The sequence below is a fragment of the Sander lucioperca genome, chromosome 9, assembly GCF_008315115.2.
Source record: "Sander lucioperca isolate FBNREF2018 chromosome 9, SLUC_FBN_1.2, whole genome shotgun sequence".
Lineage (NCBI taxonomy): Eukaryota > Metazoa > Chordata > Actinopteri > Perciformes > Percidae > Sander > Sander lucioperca.
The window spans coordinates 20,100,243-20,122,742 of NC_050181.1; the positions used below are offsets into that span (position 1 = coordinate 20,100,243).

Sequence of the window (22,500 nt, forward strand, 5' to 3'; positions counted from 1 at the left end):
CACAGAGACCTACACATATACACAGAGACCTACACATATACACAGAGACCTACACATATACACAGAGACCTACACACACACAGAGACCTACACATATACACAGAGACCTACACACACACAGAGACCTACACACACACACAGAGACCTACACATATACACAGAGACCTACAGATATACACACAGAGACCTACACACACACAGAGACCTACACACACACACACAGACGCACACCTACACACAGACACACAGACCTACACACACAGACACAGACCTACACACGGACACACACAGACCTACACATGAACACACACACACAGAGACCTATGCACAGACGCGCACACACACACACCTACGCATAGACGCACACAGACCTACACACACACAGACCTACACACACACACACACACACACACACAGAGACCTACGCACACACACACACACACACACAGACCTACACACACACACACACACACACACACAGACCTACACACACACACACACACACACACACAGACCTACACACACACACACACACACACAGACCTACACACACACAGACCTACACACGGACACACACACACAGACCTACACACCAACACAGAGACCTACGCACAGACGCACACACACACACACACACACACACACACAAACCTACGCACAGACACACACAGACCTACACACACACAGACCTGTTAATCAGATGGGTCATTGAGGCTGACTGCCTGCCCTCCGACCCACTAAGTCAGGTCGGCCAAAATTAAAGCCGACGGCTCCTCTGACTGACGACGGCACAGAACACACCGACCAGACTCGAGTCACCGACCTCGCCAGACTGTCAGACGGCTGATTATCGGCTCGGTGTGTCAGAGCCTTTACTCTGCCTTGAGACATAGGAGAAAAAAACGCTCTGGGTTGTTTGCATTTCTTTAAACCAATCACAATCATCCTGGGCGGCGCTAAGCTGCAGACGCAGCGACGGTGGCTCTGCTAAATAGTCTCAGGAAGGAACTTGTTTTGGTGGAACATTTGCGACATACATACAATATCAAATGAATTAAATGAAGGTAACTGTTGACAACACAGTACCGTGAGCTATTTAAATTAGCTGATACATGGTTAAACATCATTAGCTCTTACCAGTGTATCTCTGTGTGTACTTCTTCTACAGCAATCCCACCAATCAGTCCCAAAACCTCCCAGTTAGAGAGGAAATGATCTAAACATATTCTTTGTAAACCTTTACAATCATTCCCTGTTGGAACCAAGCAGGCGTGCCTTGTTGCACCGTCCAAATGTTCTTCATAACGTGACAGTTTCAGTGTGTAGCTTGCTAGCTCAAGTTTGATTCAGGGTATTACACACAGATAACTCAGATCATCTCAAGAAGCCTGACATCATTTAATTGTTAAATAGTTTCTAACGCTGCGTGTTGTCTCCTGTTTCAGTATGAAGAGCTCCAGCTGTTTGGGACATAAAGGACGATATTCCAGAGTGACTTTTCAGAAGTCTGGATGGGCAGAAGACGAGGTAATGGTCATCCCGTTAGCATTCAGAGCTAACTCAAAAACTGTGTGCGTGTCCTGTAGGGGTGGGGAAAATAATCGATTCTTAGATGCATCGCGATTCTCTGATAATCGATTATTTATTTTATTTAAGATTTGTTTTTGTGTTGATTTTTATTTAAAAGTGACTGTCTCCAGACAAGTACAGATCAGAAAACAGAGTGACTGAAAGAGGACGGGATGATGGACAACAACTTAGAGTTTAGGCAGAAAAAAAACACACAAAAATGGCCAAAAGGAAAAAAATTTTTTTGTATATATACACATGATCTAATAAGACATACATAAAATAATTAGGCAAAACACATCTAGGCTGTTGATCTACTTCATCACATGACATGTGACCACCTCATGTTTCCTGTTCTAAGAAGCCAGTTCTCCTTTAAACGTGACGGAGCCTCTGATGTGAAGATTACTGGAGAGAAGGGACTTTCACAAGCACGTTTAAGGCTTAAGTATGGAACGACTACCAAACAAAAAGCTCAGGAGACAGAACATTTCATTAAAACTTGTGTGTGACAAATATTGTATATGTCAAAATCTAAGCTCTGTCCAGCTGCTTTGTCTAGGAAGTGATCAGCAAACTCAGATTTATATGTATATTTTTTTAAATCACGCATGGAAATGTACATTAAAAAATTGTTGCATCGAGATGCATCGATAATCGGTTTAGAATCGAATCGTAGGCCTCTGAATCGGAATCGGATGGAATGGTGAGGTGCCGGGAGCTTCCCAGCCCCAGGGTCCTGTGTGTCCAGTCCTCCACGTGGAGCAGCAGGCTTTCACTGTGAAGGAGCTGCAGACGGATATATCTGAGGTCATGACTGATGGTCCTGCTGAGGCTCCCCCACAGCTTCCTCCGGAGATACATACGTGGCCTAAAGTTTACAATTGTGCGTTGGTGTGTGTGTGTCGAGAGTGTTGAGCGTGTGTGTGTGTGTGTCTCTGTCTGTCTGTCTGTGAGTGTTTGTTTGTGTGTGTGTGTGTGTGTGTGTGTGTGTGTGTCTGTCTGTGTGTGTGTGTGTGTGTGTGTGTGTGTGTGTGTGTGTTTCTCTGTCTCTGTGTGTGCGTGTATGTTTGTGTGTGTCTGTGTGTGAGTGTATGTTTGTGTGTGTCTGTGTGTGCGTGTATGTTTGTGTGTGTCTGTGTGTGTGTGTGTGTCTGTCTGTGTGTGTGTGTGTGTGTGTTTCTCTGTCTCTGTGTGTGCGTGTATGTTTGTGTGTGTCTGTGTGTGTGTGTGTGTGTGTGTGTGTGTGTGTCTGTCTGTCTGTGTGTGTGTGTGTGTTTGTTTCTCTGTCTGTGTGTGTGTGTGTGTGTGTGTGTGTGTGTGTGTGTGTGTCTGTGTGTGTGTGTGTGTGTGTGTGTGTCTGTCTGTCTGTGTGTGTGTGTGTTTGTTTCTCTGTCTCTGTCTGTGTGTGTGTGTGTGTGTGTGTGTGTGTGTGTGCGTGTATGTTTGTGTGTGTGTGTGTGTGTGTGTGTCTGTCTGTCTGTGTTTGTGTGTTTCTCTGTCTCTGTGTATGTTTGTATGTGTCTGTGTGTGAGTGTTTGTGTGTGTGTCTGTGTGTGTTTCTCTGTCTGTGTGTGTCTCTGTGTGTGTGTTTCTCTGTCTCTGTGCATGTGTGTTTGTGTGTGTGTGTGTGTATGTGTGTGTCTGTGTGTGTGTGTGTGTCTGTGTGTGTGTCTGTGTGTGTGTGTGTGTGTGTGTGTGTGTGGTAGAGAAAGTAAGAGCGTGACGATTATCTTCAGAGCGAGTAGTGACTCTAGAGTCCATAGTGAGAGAAACAAAGTGTCTCCCCACACACACATACACACACACACACACACACAGACACACAGTGGTGTGTGCGTCGATCGTGTAGAGCGTGTGTGTCTCTCTCTCTGTCTGTGTGTGTGTGTGTGTGTCATGTTGTTGATGGAGAAGGAGAACCAGGAAATGAGTCGGGGGGGAAATGCAACCCTACCAAGCCCCGGCTGAGAGACGTGTAGTCACGTTGTTTGAGAGGTGACGTCAGGCTACGGCGTACGGTCGCTATCTCCACGGACCTACGCACGGACCCACGGCGTAGATTTAGCCTTAAAACGCTAACTAAAAGATCGATATCTTACCCTAACACTGTATGAAATGAGAAGTATCGGTGTCTCTCGTGGGCCAAATCCGGTCCCTCGCAATTTTGATCCGGCTCACATATCAATTTAGGTTCATAATACATTTAGGCCCACATTAAAGCTGCTACAGTTTGGCTGCTCTGCCGCATCTCAGATTGCTGAGCCCTCCTGACTACAGGAGACACTAGCTCAGACTTACAGAGTATATACTGTCAACGTGACATCATGACTTCGCGTAAACATACATGGCACTTTCCTAAAGCCACGTGGCGTGTTATCAGTACGCATTTTGAGCTATCAGCGTGTATGTCTACGCTGTATACAGCAGACGGCAGTCTGCTGTATACAGCGTAGACATGCACGCTGATAGCTCAAAATGCGATTCATAATCGATATCGCAATATCACATTTTGTTAACATCGTGCAACCCTAGTCTGATGATGATGATGATGATGTTCCTCCTCAGGATGAGAAGCTGCACAGACTGGTGAAGGAGTTTGGATCCAACAGCTGGTCTTCAGTTTCTGTGCACTTTAAAGTGAGTAGTTTTACTGAGTTTACACTCTGAAGCCAGACCGTGTGGCCTGACCACAGCCAGTCCACGTAATGCTATGACTTACAGGCCCACTGTCAGTGATGCTCGGCATGCAGGCGGCGTCCTAACGGTCTGTGTTGTGTCTCAGGGTCAGAGGTCAGATGGAGAGTGTCAGCGGCGGTGGCAGCAGATCAAGAACCCAGAGCTGGTCAAAGGTCCCTGGACTCAGGATGAGGATGAAAGGGTAAACACGTAACGCACCTAAGTCTTTCACAAATCCAGGGCACCCTGCCTTATACCTTATACAACTGCTGCTGCTGCTAGGGCTGCACGATGCACGCCATAACGACATAACTTCAATCAATCTATCGAAAAAGGTGGACCTCGGGAGGACAGCTGGGTAAAGGAGGAACAAACTGCTTGTTGAAGTTACAACTAATGAAAGGAAATCATTTCCAACTTTCTTTTACTGAACAAATTGAACATTGAATTGACTTACAATTACTATATATGTCAGAGGTCACACACCTCTGGAGCAACTAGGGGTTAAGTGCCTTGCTCAGGGACACAATAGGCTCGTTGGCGATGAGCCACATCTGCGCAGAATCGATCACCGGCGATCGCCGCCCATGCATGCTGGGTAGATTTATGTCCGACTTGATCCCGACTTGCTCTGACGTCATGCACACGTGGGCAACGATGACCTCACGAGATCACGGCGGCCGCAGTTTTTAGAGCCAGGCGCCGCAGTTGCTCTCCACCGACTGCAAGACCCAGGCGGACCCAGGGCATGCTGGGAAACGCCGGCCTCTCAGCTGATCTAACAGCTGATTGGTTCAGAATCGACTCAGCATGATGACATTTTATATAAACTTTTTATTGATTTTGATTTGGAGGGATTTTAACAGCTATTAGTCTGATTTAAAGGCTTATTCTGTACAGCAGACATGTTGTGTGACTGATAGTTACGTTTAGAAGTCAGAGAGATCTTCTCCAGTCTGTTGTTAATTAAAATCAGCAACCGATCACATGTGGAGCATGTTGACAGCTACTCTGTCAGAATTAAAACGACTGGAGACTGTGTAGGAGCTGATATATGGGTTGATAACATTTTATTAAATCAGAATCGGACCACAGTGTAGGCCTGCACGATTCAGGGGAAAATATGAGTCACGATTTTTTAGCTTAGAATTGATATCACGATTCTCTGCCACGATTTTTTTCTCACGAAGTGTAATGTTTATTGCACACATGAACCATGAGAAAACTAAACTAATTGGCAGTACCAAACATAGATTTTTTTTGGCAGCTAGAGCTCATTGATCACAGGGTTTCCCGCAGCACTTTGCAGTTTAGGCAGCCGCCTTAACAACACACACATGCCGCCTTAACAACACACACATGCCGCCTTAACAACACACACATGCCGCCTTAACAACACACACATGCCGCCTTAACAACACACACATGCCGCCTTAACAACACACACATACCGCCTTAACATCACACACATACCGCCTTAACAACACACACATACCGCCTTAACAACACACACATACCGCCTTAACAACACACACATGCCGCCTTAACAACACACACACGCCTTAACAACACACACATGCCGCCTTAACAACACACACATACCGCCTTAACAACACACACATACCGCCTTAACAACACACACATACCGCCTTAACAACACACACATACCGCCTTAACAACACACACATGCCGCCTTAACAACACACACACATGCCGCCTTAACAACACACACATACCGCCTTAACAACACACACATACCGCCTTAACAACACACACATACCGCCTTAACAACACACACATGCCGCCTTAACAACACACATACGCCTTAACAACACACACATACCGCCTTAACAACACACACATACCGCCTTAACAACACACACACGCCTTAACAACACACACATACCGCCTTAACAACACACACATACCGCCTTAACAACACACACATACCGCCTTAACAACACACACACGCCTTAACAACACACACATGCCGCCTTAACAACACACACATACCGCCTTAACAACACACACATACCGCCTTAACAACACACACATACCGCCTTAACAACACACACATACCGCCTTAACAACACACACATGCCGCCTTAACAACACACACATGCCGCCTTAACAACACACACATACCGCCTTAACAACACACACATACCGCCTTAACAACACACACATACCGCCTTAACAACACACACATGACGGAGGAAATGGGAGCAATGCGAGTAAAACTGTTATAGCACTTTTTTTTTTAAATAGTTTAATGAGCTTAACATTGCACATTGCAACTGTTATTTTAAAAAGCTGGTTATTTATATATTATTATTTAAATTTAATATTAAGTGTAGTGTGTAGTACCGTGTACACCCCACCCCCCCGGTCAGATGGCAACCCTACCACCTTAACTTACATATTTTCTGCGGGAAACCCTGGATCATCACCACCACGAGGCTGTAAACACAGATCACTGGAGAGAAGGGAGAGAGGGAGCGCTTTAAAACCTATTTTATATGTCTATGTTTAAAACTCACAGAAGAAAGTAGTAGTGTTAGTGATGCAGTCGGCTCGTAAAATTACATGACAATCAAAGTCATAAAAAAAAAAAAATCAAATTTCGAAATTATTCAAAAATTAAATCGTGAACAGGGTGAATCGAGATCGTGATTTTATAACGATTAATCGTGCAGGCCTACCACAGTGTTTGTGTGACTTCCTGTTCAGCCTGAAGGCTGCTGGAATCAGCTGGAAACTGTCCGACTTGACAGCGGATTTTTGTCACCGCCCCCGGCTGCTGCCGCCTGCTCTCGTCCACTTTACAGGCGAGGCGAGCCTATTGGTTGATGTATCTCAGTGGGAATTGAACGCTGGTCTCCCACACCAAAGGCATGTGTCATATCCACTGGGCCTTCACCAACCCTATCTTTTCTTTTAAGGCGAGACACTACAGGTGAATAGGCTAAAATTTTAAAATAATAGATATCTCCATGAAACTTCCTCAGTTGATTACTTACACAAGTATATAAAAAAAATGTATTACAAGTTTTTGAAATGTGTATGTTTAATTATACAAATTAGGCATTTTCTCATTAAATATGCGCGATTTTGTATATATTTTCGGTAGATAGATCTGAACATATGATAAAGCCAGGTGCAAAATTCTTTTTTCATTTTGTTTACACACAAGATGAAAACAACATTACAGAGGGATTTCAGGATATCTGCTTTCATTACCTAGGAAATCAAAATATACTGTCCATAGCCCTAAAAAAATTGATTTTCGCCATGTTTTTTTGCTTAAAATGTCACATAAATCAGGGCAGGAATGATTTATTAACAAATCCCTCTGTAAATATCTTCAGAATACTACTAAGTGTATAACTGGAAAGTTTGGTGTACATAGGTGCTACATAGGCTGAGATGTTTATACTGGAGAATGACAAAAAACTCATTTTGAGAAAACGGCATTTAAAGATTTAAATAGTGGAAATTAATACATTTCTATTGGAAAAATTGCTCAAAAACAGAATAAATGCTCAGGCCCTTAGTGATAATAATATAGAATATTTCAAGCTCATGAAAATTGATTATTTAATAAAATGGCAGGCATATAAGGCCTACAACTGCAGTAACTTAATGAATTAACATTGGCGTATCATGCACAAAGTTGCAGACAAAACCCACGCTGGACAGTTGTATGGACACAGAACAAGACCAACAGTAGATGTCACAGCTTTTTAAAGTCTAACTGTCCATTCCAGCACCATATGTATTTTAGCTGTGCTTAGACTCTAGACTATGTTTTACACTGGCAGCTGTGACGGTCTCAGCATTCGAGGTCCTGAGATTATCAGTTTCTCTCATTGAATTGACCGTCACAACTGAGCTCTGAAGCCACAACTTCTCCATAACAGAAAGCATCAGAGGCTCCTTCATCAAGGTGGAGATGGTCATACTGCTGCTGCTCCAGCTTACTTTTCCCACAAAACAGTCCCCTCAGTCAGCTGATGGTGAAGATAACTAACCAGAACCAGTCCTCTCAGTCAGCTGATGGTGAAGATAACTAACCAGAACCAGTCCTCTCAGTCAGCTGATGGTGAAGATAACTAACCAGAACCAGTCCCCTCAGTCAGCTGATGGTGAAGATAACTAACCAGAACCAGTCCTCTCAGTCAGCTGATGGTGAAGATAACTAACCAGAACCAGTCCTCTCAGTCAGCTGATGGTGAAGATAACTAACCAGAACCAGTCCTCTCAGTCAGCTGATGGTGAAGATAACTAACCAGAACCAGTCCTCTCAGTCAGCTGATGGTGAAGATAACTAACCAGAACCAGTCCTCTCAGTCAGCTGATGGTGAAGATAACTAACCAGAACCAGTCCCCTCAGTCAGCTGATGGTGAAGATAACTAACCAGAACCAGTCCTCTCAGTCAGCTGATGGTGAAGATAACTAACCAGAACCAGTCCTCTCAGTCAGCTGATGGTGAAGATAACTAACCAGAACCAGTCCTCTCAGTCAGCTGATGGTGAAGATAACTAACCAGAACCAGTCCTCTCAGTCAGCTGATGGTGAAGATAACTAACCAGAACCAGTCCTCTCAGTCAGCTGATGGTGAAGATAACTAACCAGAACCAGTCCTCTCAGTCAGCTGATGGTGAAGATAACTAACCAGAACCAGTCCTCTCAGTCAGCTGATGGTGAAGATAACTAACCAGGCTCCCATCAGCACTGGTTCATAACACAACAGAACAAAACTAATTATGACTCACAGGCTCAGTGACCACCAGCTGGGTCAGACAGACAGGTCAGAGAGAGAGACAGGCTCAGTGACCACCAGCTGGGTCAGACAGAGATACACTTCCTCCTCCACTGGGAAAAAACTATCTTCACTAAGAGAATTACACTTTGAAAAAATAGCCAAAAAAAGTTAAGACCAGAAGAGAAGCTGGTAGTTCTCCTAGGAGAGGTGACAGCAGCTCCACTGACAGCTACATATGGATCTGCCTGCTACAGCCTGAGGGCCTCACACCACTTAGGATCCCAACATTACAGATCTGTTTAGTAGCCTATTATATAGTAACTATATTATACAAAACTGTATGTGTGAGAGAGAGAGAGAGAGAGAGAGAGAGAGAGAGAGTGTGTGTCTGAACACTCCTGTTTTCTGAACGATAGTTTAAACATCGACGTACTATGTGATGTCATTTCATCATCTGCTGTCTTAGTTTGTGATCCTCTGTGTCTTCTTGCTAATGACAACTGTTTTCGTCTTCTCTGACGTGATTTTCGGCCGTTTTCGACGCACTTCTTTCAGCATTTTGAGCTGCCGCGGAAATGTCAGAGCGCGTCACGTGACCATTCTGAACGAATCACGTTGTCAGAAATTGGCATCAGCCAATGAGATTGCGCATTTTGAGTTAAATCCCCCCTTTTACTTTCACGATTGGTTGCTGATAAAAAGGAAATGACCATATTTGGATCCGACAGCATTGTACAGGAGAAAGAGAGCTTTCCAACGGTATATGTGACGACAGGGTGCAGACAGCGATCGCGGAGCAGCGCGATGATTTAGAACGCCAACTTTTGTTGAATTTAGGTGAAATCTACCGACGCAAACAGACAAAGTGTAGTAAAATAAAGACCTAAATGTGTATTTCGGACTTTATTTCACCACAAATCTGAAAGAAGACATGTTATTGAAGCCAAATAGCCCAAAATCTCAAAATTGACCAGTGAAAAAAAAACGATGTTTTTGCCTGCCGTGTCTCGCCTTAACTAACAAACAATCTCAGAGTGTCTTTCACCATGTGGTCATTGGGCCAGTTGATATTGCGATGACGATAAAAGAAACTACAGTATATTGTGCAGCCCTACACTAGAGGGCTGCGTTGGGATTGGGTCCCGCTGGGTCCCAACGCAAAGTTAAAAAGTTTTAACTTTGCTGCGGGCGGCTAAAAAAACCACTGCGGGATCGGGATGTAGCCTGGAACCCCCCCACGCCAGCAGAAACCATAGATATACATATATACTGACTGAGTATATATACATATATACTGAGTATATATACATATATACTGACTGAGTATATATACATATATACTGACTGAGTATATATACATATACACTGACTGAGTATATATACATATATACTGACTGAGTATATACTGTATATATACTCAGTCAGTATATATACATATATACTGACTGAGTATATACTGTATAGGCCATCTATGAGCAGACACCAGCGTGTCTGAGCCTCCCAGGACTCCGTCCACCGTCCACTCGCTCCCTCATCCTCGGCCCCTTCCTCCCCCTCTCTCCCTCTCCTCTCTCCCTCATCCTCGGCCCCTTCCTCCCCCTCTCTCCCTCTCCTCTCTCCCTCATCCTCGGCCCCTTCCTCCCCCTCTCTCCCTCTCCTCTCTCCCTCATCCTCGGCCCCTTCCTCCCCCTCTCTCCCTCTCCTCTCTCCCTCATCCTCGGCCCCTTCCTCCCCCTCTCTCCCTCTCCTCTCTCCCTCATCCTCGGCTCCTTCCTCCCCCTCTCTCCCTCTCCTCTCTCCCTCATCCTCGGCCCCTTCCTCCCCCTCTCTCCCTCTCCTCTCTCCCTCATCCTCGGCCCCTTCCTCCCCCTCTCTCCCTCTGCTCTCTCCCTCATCCTTCTGCTCCTTCCTCCCCCCCTCTCCCTCTCCTTCTGCTCCTTCCTCCCCCTCTCTCCCTCTCCTTCTGCTCCTTCCTCCCCCTCTCTCCCTCATCCTTCTGCTCCTTCCTCCCCCTCTCTCCCTCTCCTTCTGCTCCTTCCTCCCCCTTTCTCCCTCATCCTCGGCTCCTTCCTCCCCCTCTCTCCCTCTCCTCTCTCCCTATCCTTCTGCTCCTTCCTCCCCCTCTCTCCCTCTCCTTCTGCTCCTTCCTCCCCGTCTAACAGCAGCAGCACCTGCCTTCTTTACCTTCATCTTCTCCCTATTAACCTATAAAATGACGTGTTTTCTCATGCGGGACGGGAGAAGACACAACGTCAATGCATCTCTATTATTGTGCGGGTATAAATTCTCAGAGTTTTGCGGGTGCGGGCGCACCCGCAAAACTCCAAAACCGCCCAATTCCGGTCACCGGCCGCTCTATCGGTGCATCTCTAGTATATATATATATACATATATACTAGAGATGCACCCTAGTATATATGTATATATATATATACATATATACTAGAGATGCACCGATAGAGCGGCCGGTGACCGGAATTGGGCGGTTTTCACGTGCTCGGCCATGACCGGCGACCGGCAGGTCAGTCTGACATATGGTGATTTCATGCTGGTCAACGCTCCAATTAACTGACAACATAAGTTATACCAGTTACAGTACTCAAGGACGCACGCACACACGGACGCCACGGCACGGACGCCACAGCACGCTCTCTTTCTCCTTTCTCTCAACTTCTCCTCCGTGTGTCGGCGCTATTCTCCACATGTAGGAACCTGGTGAATTAACCTGCAACATGTCAGCTGTTTGGGAATTCTTCAGCGTGTGTGCAGAAGATAACAAGTTTACAATATGCAACACCTGCAAGGAGAAAGTAGGGCGTGGAGGGACGACACCAAAAACCTAAATCACATTTCTTTAGTTGATATTGATGTGAAAAGAAGGAAATGGTTCTAACATTGCTCTTTAGATGTGTGTGAATGTCCCCCACCAGGAGTAATTTATATAGTTCTATTTTATAGTGATCCATTATCTGTTCAACACATGTTCTATTAAAGAAAAGATAGAAAATAAATATGTGTGTGCTGTAAAGTGGTTAGAAAACATGAAATCATAATCGACTAAAATCGGTATCAGCTGGTCTAACTCAAAGAAAATCAGAAATCGGCCTAGAAAGTTGTAATCGGTGCATCTCTAATTATTAGTCTCTCCCCGTCCACTACCGGACACATTTCTTCTGAAATAAGTCCCACAGCGACCACTGGAAGTAGAGGGACTCTACCACTCTATAACTTAATTGTGATGTCACCTGCTGTACAGGTCTTGGTGCTGGTTCAGAAGTACGGTATGAAGCGCTGGTCGCTCATCGCCAAACACCTCCACAGCCGCAACGGCAAGCAGTGCCGCGAGCGCTGGCACAACCACCTGAACCCCACGGTGAAGAAGAGCGGCTGGACGCTGGAGGAGGACGCCATCATCTGTCAGGCCCACAGGCTGCTGGGAAACCGCTGGGCTGACATCTCCAAGCTGATGCCCGGCAGGTACGGGACCCCCCTCGCCCGCCTTTTATATTACGCTGCTGTGATTGGTCGATGGAAGCAAATAACGCCAAATGTTATAATATATAACATAAAATATCGGTATGTTGTTTGAATCATGTGTGTTAACGTGGACGTGAATATGGCGGTTATGAGGCTTACCCTGTTTTCTGATCATATTCAGGATATGATGTTAACATGACACACGGAGGAATCATGTTATTCATATCTCTGACAAGCTCACTGACGTCTGCTCTGAGCACCTCCACCTCTCTCCCTCTCTCTCTCTCTCTCTCTCTCTCTCCACCTCTCTCTCTCCCTCTCTCTCTCTCTCTCTCTCTCTCTCCACCTCTCTCTCTCCCTCTCTCTCTCTCTCTCTCTCTCTCTCCACCTCTCTCTCTCCACCTCTCCTCATCCCTCTCTCTCTCTCCTCTCTCTCTCCTCTCTCACACCTCTCGCTCTCTCCCCTCCCTCGCTCTCTCTCTCTCTCCCCTCTCTCTCCTCTCGCCCCTCTCTCTCGCTCTCGTGCTCTCTGCTCTCTGCTCTCTCTCTCTCCTGCCTCACACCTCTCCCCCTCTCTCTCTCCCCCTGCTCTCTCCTCTCGCTCTCTCTCTCCGCTCATCCTCTTCTCTCCCTCTCCTCCCTCGCTCTCGGTCTCTCGCCCTCTCTCCCCTCTCCCCTCTCTCCTCATCGTCTCTCGCTCCTCTCTCCTCTACCTCCCTCTCTCTCCTCTCCTCTCTCTCTCCTCTCCCTCTCGTCTCTCCCTCTCTCTCCTTCTCTCTCCCCCTCTCTCTCCCTCCTCTCTCCCTCCCTCTCTCTCTCTCTCCTCCTCTCTCTCTCCTCTCCCTCTCTCTCCCCTCCTCGTCTCCTCTCTCCCCTCCTCCCTCTCCCCTCTCTCCTCCCCTCTCTCCTCTCTCTCGTCTCTCTCCTCTCTCATCCCTCCTCTCTTCTCTCCTCTCTCCACCCTCGCCTCTCCTCTTCCTCCTCTCCTCTCTCTCCCCTCTCCTCTCTCCCCTCTCCTCCCTCTCTCTCTCCTCCTCCCTCTCTCTCTCTCTCTCTCTCTCTCTCCCTCTCCCTCTCTCTCTTCTCTCTCCTGTCTCTCTCTCTCTCTCTCCCTCTCGCTCTCTCTCTCCCTCTCTCTCTCTCCCCATCTCTCTCTCCCTCTCTCTCTCTCTGTCTCCCCCTCTCTGTCTCTCTCTCTCTCTCTGTCCCCCCCCTCTCTCTCTCTCTGTCTCCCCCTCTCTCTCTCTCTGTCCCCCCCCCCTCTCTCTCTCTGTCTCCCCCTCTCTGTCTCTCTCTCTCTCTCTGTCCCCCCCCCTCTCTCTCTCTCTGTCTCCCCCTCTCTCTCTCTCTGTCTCCCCCTCTCTGTCTCTCTCTCTCTCTCTGTCCCCCCCCTCTCTCTCTCTCTGTCTCCCCCTCTCTCTCTCTCCCTCTTCCCAGATATATGAAGGTAAATATGGTGCAAAAAGGGAGAGCTTGTAGAATACAATGTGAGAACTTGCAGAACAAAAAATCTGAACTTGTATGTTAAAATTTGCACTTGTAAAAATTTAATTTGCACTTGTAAAAAATATTCACACACATGTGATCTGAATTTGAAGTCATACAAAGAAAAAAAACATGAGAGCTTGTAAAAAAAATCTGAACTTGTAAGTTGAAATTTGCACTTGTAGAAAATGTTCACACACCTGTATTCTGAATGTGAAGTTACAGAAAAAATATTCACAAATGTGTAGATTGATATTTACATGAACACAATGACAGCTGCAAACTTATAATGCAACATTTACTCGTATACTTTTTATTTTACTCTGGTTCATTTTCCATCACAACCACAACTCAGTGATTACAACCTCTGGAATCTGTCACTGCAACTTCACATATGAGCTCTCTCGCATCACAAAGTGGCCAATCTGCACCTCGACTTTCACAACACTCTTGACGATACATTTGGTGCAAAACTAATTAGTACCTGTGGACTTAGGCTGTGGAGCTCTGAGCTAACAGAACGGGAAAAGCCTTCTTATATACAGTCTATGGGAAAATCAGGGTTTCTATCGCCAGATGAGGGACAACTCTGTCTGGCTTATTTATGTAGCATGGAAACTTGGTGGAATAGCATGCTAGCGTTAGCTAACTAGCAGCCAGCCCGCTTCTAAATAAATACCTTTTAATTGTCTAAACACTTTTAACTGTCAAACTAAAACACTGGCGGTGAGCTGCAGGGCCTGCAGCCGCAGACGGACCGTCATCAGTGGGGATCGACCAGCGTAGCAACACTGCTTTTGCCAGAAAGCTTCGCTGCCGACCTCGACCTGCAGTCGGAGCTCCAGCGGGACACGGAGAGCCCCACATCCGGTAGCAGCGGCCCATCCCCCGGCCATGACCACAGCTTGCTTTGCTGATGTTGTGCATCCCTGCTAAGAATTGCACCCGCTTGGGCAGAAACAATAATTTCTGCAGAATTCATTGCTGCCGAAAATTGCATCTAGGTAGCAAGGAAATGCTACTATAGAGTCTGATAAAACATTGATGTCTCTAAACCTTCTAAAATCCTAATCATTATTGATGAACATGACAAAGAGATTTACTATTGCCTAGTTTTTAAACAGTACTTTGCCTTATAAAATCATAATTTTCCCTAGTGGATGCAATTCTCGGCAGGGATGCGAAACTTGGCACCTGTTACCCACTGATGACGGTCCGTCTGCGGCTGCAGGCCCTGGAGCTCACCGCCAGTGTTTTAGTTTGACTGTTAAAAATGTTTAGACAATTAAAAGGTATTTATTTAGAAGCGGGCTGGCTGCTAGTTAGCTAGCTAACGCTAGCATGCTATTCCACCAAGTTTCCATGCTACATAAATAAGCCAGACAGAGTTGTCCCTCATCTGGCGATAGAAACCCTGATTTTCCCATAGACTGTATATAAGAAGGCTTTTCCCGTTCTGTTAGCTCAGAGCTCCACAGCCTAAGTCCACAGGTACTAATTAGTTTTGCACCAAATGTATCGTCAAGAGTGTTGTGAAAGTTGAGGTGCAGATTGGCCACTTTGTGATGCGAGAGAGCTCATATGTGAAGTTGCAGTGACAGATTCCAGAGGTTGTAATCACTGAGTTGTGGTTGTGATGGAAAATGAACCAGAGTAAAAAAAAAAGTATACGAGTAAATGTTGCATTATAAGTTTGCAGCTGTCATTGTGTTCATGTAAATATCAATCTACACATTTGTGAATATTTTTTCTGTAACTTCACATTCAGAATACAGGTGTGTGAACATTTTCTACAAGTGCAAATTTCAACTTACAAGTTCAGATTTTTTGTTCTGCAAGTTCTCACATTGTATTCTACAAGCTCTCCCTTTTTGCACCATATTTACCTTCATACAGTTCCCTCTACGTCTGTAATAGTGTGAATATTAGGGGGTAACCTGTTCCAAAGTCTCAGCCCACAGCTTGTACCTTTGGATGACTGCAGTGATCTTTTTGTTTTAACAACCTCGTAGCTCTGGGTCAGTCCACCTCGGACGGTTTAGACTTCATGGTTGATAATCTCAATCCTTCCGGAGAAAATGAACGGGGGTTTTCACTTCAGGAACTACTCTCTCTTATCTTTATTGTCTCAGTTCTGTTTGAGTGACACTAAAACATTTCTCTCCGGGCAACGCCTGTTTCTCAGGACAGACAACTCTATCAAGAACCACTGGAACTCCACCCTGAAGAGGAAGGTGGAGAAGGAGGGGTACATGCAGGTCCTACACCACCACAACTCCTCCAGCTCCTCCAGCTCCTCTTCTTCCAGCAGACAAACATCCAGGCCCTGCGGCCCCCCCAGCCGTGCCAACATCCCCACTAAGGTCCGCCTCTACCCATCATCCCCCCCATTAAAGGTCCCATGGCATGAAAATGTGACTTTATGAGGTTTTTTAACATTAATGTGAGTTCCCCCAGCCTGCCTATGGTCCCCCAGTGGCTAGAAATGGTGATAGGTGTAAACCGAGCCCTGGGTATCCTGCTCTGCCTTTGAGAAAATGAAAGATCAGATGGACCAATCAGGAATCTTCTCTTTATGACATCATAAGGGGAAAGGTTACCTCCCCTTTCTCTGCTTTGCCCGCCCAGAGAATTTGGCCCTTTGACCACTAAGGTCTATATAAAGAGACTTCAGATACAGTATTAGGGGACCACTAAGGTCTATATAAAGAGACTTCAGATACAGTATTAGAGGACCACTAAGGTCTATATAAAGAGACTTCAGATACAGTATTAGAGGACCACTAAGGTCTATATAAAGAGACTTCAGATACAGTATTAGAGGACCACTAAGGTCTATATAAAGAGACTTCAGATACAGTATTAGAGGACCACTAAGGCCTATATAAAAGAGACTTCAGATACAGTATTAGGGGACCACTAAGGTCTATATAATGAGACTTCAGATACAGTATTAGAGGACCACTAAGGTCTATATAAAGAGACTTCAGATACAGTATTAGAGGACCACTAAGGCCTATATAAAAGAGACTTCAGATACAGTATTAGGGGACCACTAAGGTCTATATAAAGAGACTTCAGATACAGTATTAGAGGACCACTAAGGTCTATATAAAGAGACTTCAGATACAGTATTAGAGGACCACTAAGGTCTATATAAAGAGACTTCAGATACAGTATTAGAGGACCACTAAGGTCTATATAAAGAGACTTCAGATACAGTATTAGAGGACCACTAAGGTCTATATAAAGAGACTTCAGATACAGTATTAGGGGACCACTAAGGTCTATATAATGAGACTTCAGATACAGTATTAGGGGACCACTAAGGTCTATATATAAAGAGACTTCAGATACAGTATTAGGGGACCACTAAGGTCTATATATAAAGAGACTTCAGATACAGTATTAGGAGACCACTAAGGTCTATATAAAGAGACTTCAGATACAGTATTAGAGGACCACTAAGGTCTATATAATGAGACTTCAGATACAGTATTAGGGGACCACTAAGGTCTATATAAAGAGACTTCAGATACAGTATTAGGAGACCACTAAGGTCTATATAAAGAGACTTCAGATACAGTATTAGGGGACCACTAAGGCCTATATAAAAGAGACTTCAGATACAGTATTAGGGGACCACTAAGGCCTACATAAAAGCATGCAAAAAGCAGTAAACGCCAGAGCAGGGGGAATGAGCGGGGGAAACGCCAGAGCAGGGGGAATGAGCGGGGGAAACGCCAGAGCAGGGGGAACCAAAACGTAGCCACGGAACCACATTGTTGATATAATAACAATGATCTCTCCTCCGGCAGGCGGACAGTCCGTGCAGTGTGAAGGACAAGTCTGGCTGCACCTCCAGCGATCACCTGTGCTCCTTCTGTGTCCCCACCACCTCCTCAGGCTACGGATCCTCACTGAGCATGTGCGAGCTGACCACGCACGCCGGGCTGATGGAGACGGTATTGACCTTTTCTATGGAATCTCATTGCTGGGCAACAGCCTGGCCCCTTGTTGACTTTCTTTCCTTTTTCCTATTGTCATTTCGGGGGTTGTTAACTTATTATATATAATATATATTATCTAATATGACTTCTTGACAGAACGCAGAGACCTGGAGCTGTGGCCCAAAGGAAGTGACCTCATCGCTCGCCACCTGCCTGTACGGAGAGGACGGTGACCCGTCAGTCATTGATCTGAGCAGGAGTTATGTAAGACAATCTGATTTATAAAAGACTATTGCCCTGACACACCGAGGTCCCGAAGGTAAGCGTTCTTCGCCCTATTTTTTGTGATGTGTCACGCACCGTCGCCACACATCGGCTCTCGTCTGCCTTATTTTGGCAAATTAGTACGCAGGAAGTAAACCCAAAAGCCGTCTTGGTTCATCTTTCCACTGTTCCAACAATCACCACTCTGGTTTGGTTGAAATAAACACTTAATTCACCCATTTACATGTGGAGATATGCTGGCTCTATACACGCTAAAAGTCCTGATTATTTACATGGAGTCTGGTGGAAATATGCTGGCTCTATACACGCTAAAAGTCCTGATTATTTACATGGAGTCTGGTGGAAATATGCTGGCTCTATACATGCTAAAAGTCCTGATTATTTACATGGAGTCTGGTGGAAATATGCTGGCTCTATACACGCTAAAAGTCCTGATTATTTACATGGAGTCTGGTGGAAATATGCTGGCTCTATACACGCTAAAAGTACTGATTATTTACATGGAGTCTGGTGGAAATATGCTGGCTCTATACACGCTAAAAGTCCTGATTATTTACATGGAGTCTGGTGGAAATATGCTGGCTCTATACACGCTAAAAGTCCTGATTATTTACATGGAGTCTGGTGGAAATATGCTGGCTCTATACATGCTAAAAGTACTGATTATTTACATGGAGTCTGGTGGAAATATGCTGGCTCTATACACGCTAAAAGTACTGATTATTTACATGGAGTCTGGTGGAGATATGCTGGCTCTATACACGCTTAAAGTCCTGATTATTTACATGGAGTCTGGTGGAGTTTGGTGATGGTGATTTCGGGGCTGTTTGATGTTAAACTAAAAGGATCTTACTCTTTAACTAAAAGGTCTATCTCTGTAGGGATCCATCCCATAATGTTGTCAGACACTTAGAATAATAATCTGAGTCTGTCAGCGGCAACAACAGAACTTTTAGTGGACGCTAACTGCTGCTGTACATTAGTCCTGTAGGGTTACATTGCTGCCCTATTCACAACAACGTTCTCGCTCAATACTCGATGAATTTCAAGGATTTTTGTTCAAATCAGTGAATCACGTAGACACAAAAACATGGGAAAACAGGGTCCAGGTTGTAAAAAAAAAAAAAAAAAAGTCCCTTTAACTTCATGAAGATGTCCCTCTTTCCTCAGCAGTAAGAGCATGTGTTGTGTGCAGGTTGCAGGTATGAAGGAGCAGCTGGCGAACAGCGAGGACGGAGCCTCCTTCATGGACTCCACCTCCTCCTGGAGCAGAAACAGCACGGTGACCTTCTCCCCCTCCGAGGTAAAGACACGGCGCTGGAGAAGCTGCTGCTGTTTGTTCTGACATGTCCATCTAACATGTCTGTGTGTTTCTTTGTGTGTATGTGCAGCTCTTCAGCCTGTGTGGTGTGGAGGATCTGAAGTTACAGCGTCCAGCTCTCACCTCCACCCCCGTCTGTTCCCTCAAACACTCCACCAAAACCAACCAGGACGACTCTTGTCTGCACTGCAGCCACAGCAGCCAGTACGTCACACTTCCCATATATTTACAGTACATCGGTATCATTGGCTTTTCACAGTTTAAGTATGGCTCCCCTCAAAGAGAGTTAACTGCTCCTCAGATCTCTGCAGGGTAAATCCAGACAGCTAGCTAGACTATCTGTCCCTCTGACTAAAACTACTTTTGAACGTCCACATGTTCCACCAAAACAAGTTCCTTCCTGAGACTATTTAGCAGAGGCACCGTGGCTCCGTCCGGAGCTTAGCGACAAGCCAGACCTTCCTCCACAGCGATGTGGAGGAAGGTCTGGCAATGCAAGACTACAGAGAAGCCAGATCTGGGTCTGTCTGCAGCGGCCTGCGCTGCTGTCTGACATTTTTGACAGAACAGCTGAAGACCTGAAAGGGGAGAGAGAGGGGGAATGACACGCAGCAAAGGGCCGCAGGTCAGAGTCGAAGCTGGGCCCGCTGCGTCAAGGAGTAAACCTCTATATATGGGCGCCTGCTCTACCAACTGAGCTATCTGGGCGCCCAATCATCTTTAATTTAAATAGCAGCCCACTATGTTACACGGATCACAGCTTATGGCGTTTTTCAACTGCATGGTACCTGCTTGGCTCGGCTCGATTCGGCCGCGGTGCCCCGTCCTTCTTTTTCCATTGCAGATTTTGTACCGCCTCGTGCGTGAGGCGAGCGTGGCTGGCCGTCATAGCGACGCCGCAGGAAACTGCGGTGACCTAACGTGACACACACCCAGACCGTAGAAGGTGTGTGTGTGACTCTCAGCATGTAGCTGTTTGCCAGAAGACACATTTAGTTTCTAAAGAAGCTGAAGGCAGCAAAAAAACCACAGCTGGCTAAACTATTTAAAAATGGTGGGTTTGTTCAGGACACCCCCGTCTGTCGCTATAACAATGATGATGCAGTGATGCAGTGATTAGTGACGATTCCCTCCGACCAATCAGGAGTCTGCAGGTTTTCACGTCACCTTTTGGTATCTCCTCAGCTCGCTTGGAACCTGGACAGAGGTGGTACTAAATAAAGTAGCTGTTGGCAGGTACCAGCGACTTTTATCAGAATGGAAAACTAAAACTAAAAAAGGCGAGTAGAGTCAAACAGGTACCATGTGGTGGAAAAACGCCATTACAACTCGACTACAGTGTGCCTCACATCTTTGTAAAGGAGTAGAGATGCACCGATAGAGCAGCCGGTGACCAGAATTGGCCGGTTTTCACGTGCTCGGCCATGACCGGCGACCGGCAGGTCAGTCTGACATATGGTGATTTCATGCTGGTCAACGCTCCAATTAACTGACAACATAAGTTATACCAGTTACAGTTCTCAAGGACGCACGCACACACGGACGCCACGGCACGGACGCCACGGCACGGAAGCCACAGCACGGACGCCACAGCACGCTCTCTTTCTCCTTTCTCTCATCTTCTCCTCCGTGTGTCGGCGCTATTCTCCACATGTAGGAACCTGGTGAATTAACCTGCAACATGTCAGCTGTTTGGGAATTCTTCAGCGTGTGTGCAGAAGATAACAAGTTTACAATATGCAACACCTGCAAGGAGAAAGTAGGGCGTGGAGGGACGACACCAAAAACCTAAATCACATTTCTTTAGTTGATATTGATGTGAAAAGAAGGAAATGGTTCTAACATTGCTCTTTAGATGTGTGTGAATGTCCCCCACCAGGAGTAATTTATATAGTTCTATTTTATAGTGATCCATTATCTGTTCAACACATGTTCTATTAAAGAAAAGATAGAACATAAATATTTGTGTGTGCTGTAAAGTGGTTAGAAAACATGAAATCAGAATCGGCTAAAATCGGTATCAGCTGGTCTAACTCAAAGAAAATCAGAAATCAGAATCGGCCTAGAAAGTTGGAATCAGTGCATCTCTATAAAGGAGCAAAGAAATTAAGATTTGTTGCGTGTAATGGCGTTTTTTTCTCTGTGAAGTTTTTAACAATCAACAGAGATAGAGAGACAGACAGACAGTCAGACAAATAGACAAATAGACTGTGAGTGCCACAACTGAGAGTGTGTTACACAACATAGACAATAAATAGCCCATGCTGAGCCAGGAAAACCCCTGCAGTGTATGGAGACACATTGTGATGGTGTAACAGTGTAAATAGATTGATTTAAATGTGTCACCTGTTGTGTTCAGGACGCCCTCTGAGACCAGAGAGAGGATAAAAGCGCTGTGGATGTCAGCTCCTCAAACTCCAACACCTCTGAAGATCCACAGCAACAAGAGCCAGAACGAGGCGAGAGAAGATCCTCCTCTGATGTCCCAGTGTAGACAAACTCCTCCTCCCGTGTAGATCTCAGGGCTGAATCTGTGCGTGTTTGTGTTTCAGGTGTCGGTCTGTTCCAGCAGGATGATGAATCTGACGTGGGAGGAGCGAAGTGGCGATCCTGACAGCCAACAGTCCAGCAGCTCTGAGGTCTCTGGCACACATCTTATACGACTAAAACCCTTCATCCGGTTCAAATATAGAGTTAAAAACCTCAAAATGTGGCTTAAAAGTGGACAAAACAATGTGCACAAAGGAGGATATTACGCCATTGACAGGCGACCAAATGTAACGGAGCATTACCTTGAGTAAAATGACAGATTTCTCTGGGTTAAACATTGTTGGAAACATTTGGGATAATGGAAGTACAAAACTCAACAACATATAGAACATATGTCGAGTAGATTGTAAACATTTTAATGCAGAAATGTTACATATTATATCTTTAAACTGTGGCAGTCTTTTTCTTTCCTTCAGCAATG

At 45.6% G+C, this 22,500-nt stretch overlaps 1 protein-coding gene across 5 annotated transcripts in view; it reads left to right on the plus strand.

The window, feature by feature from the left end:
- LOC116056356 (myb-related protein A-like) overlaps positions 1 to 22,500 on the plus strand; it is a 32,587-nt gene that overhangs the window by 3,973 nt on the left and 6,114 nt on the right. For all 5 annotated transcript variants that reach the window (XM_031308538.2, XM_031308536.2, XM_031308532.2 and 2 more), the window contains 11 exons: positions 1,446 to 1,527; positions 4,135 to 4,206; positions 4,352 to 4,447; positions 12,268 to 12,488; positions 16,159 to 16,336; positions 17,792 to 17,938; positions 18,080 to 18,187; positions 19,404 to 19,511; positions 19,600 to 19,733; positions 21,889 to 21,988; positions 22,082 to 22,168. In XM_031308538.2, the coding sequence (XP_031164398.1) occupies positions 1,446 to 1,527; positions 4,135 to 4,206; positions 4,352 to 4,447; positions 12,268 to 12,488; positions 16,159 to 16,336; positions 17,792 to 17,938; positions 18,080 to 18,187; positions 19,404 to 19,511; positions 19,600 to 19,733; positions 21,889 to 21,988; positions 22,082 to 22,168 (1,333 nt within the window). The remainder of the gene's footprint in view (positions 1 to 1,445; positions 1,528 to 4,134; positions 4,207 to 4,351; positions 4,448 to 12,267; positions 12,489 to 16,158; positions 16,337 to 17,791; positions 17,939 to 18,079; positions 18,188 to 19,403; positions 19,512 to 19,599; positions 19,734 to 21,888; positions 21,989 to 22,081; positions 22,169 to 22,500) is intronic.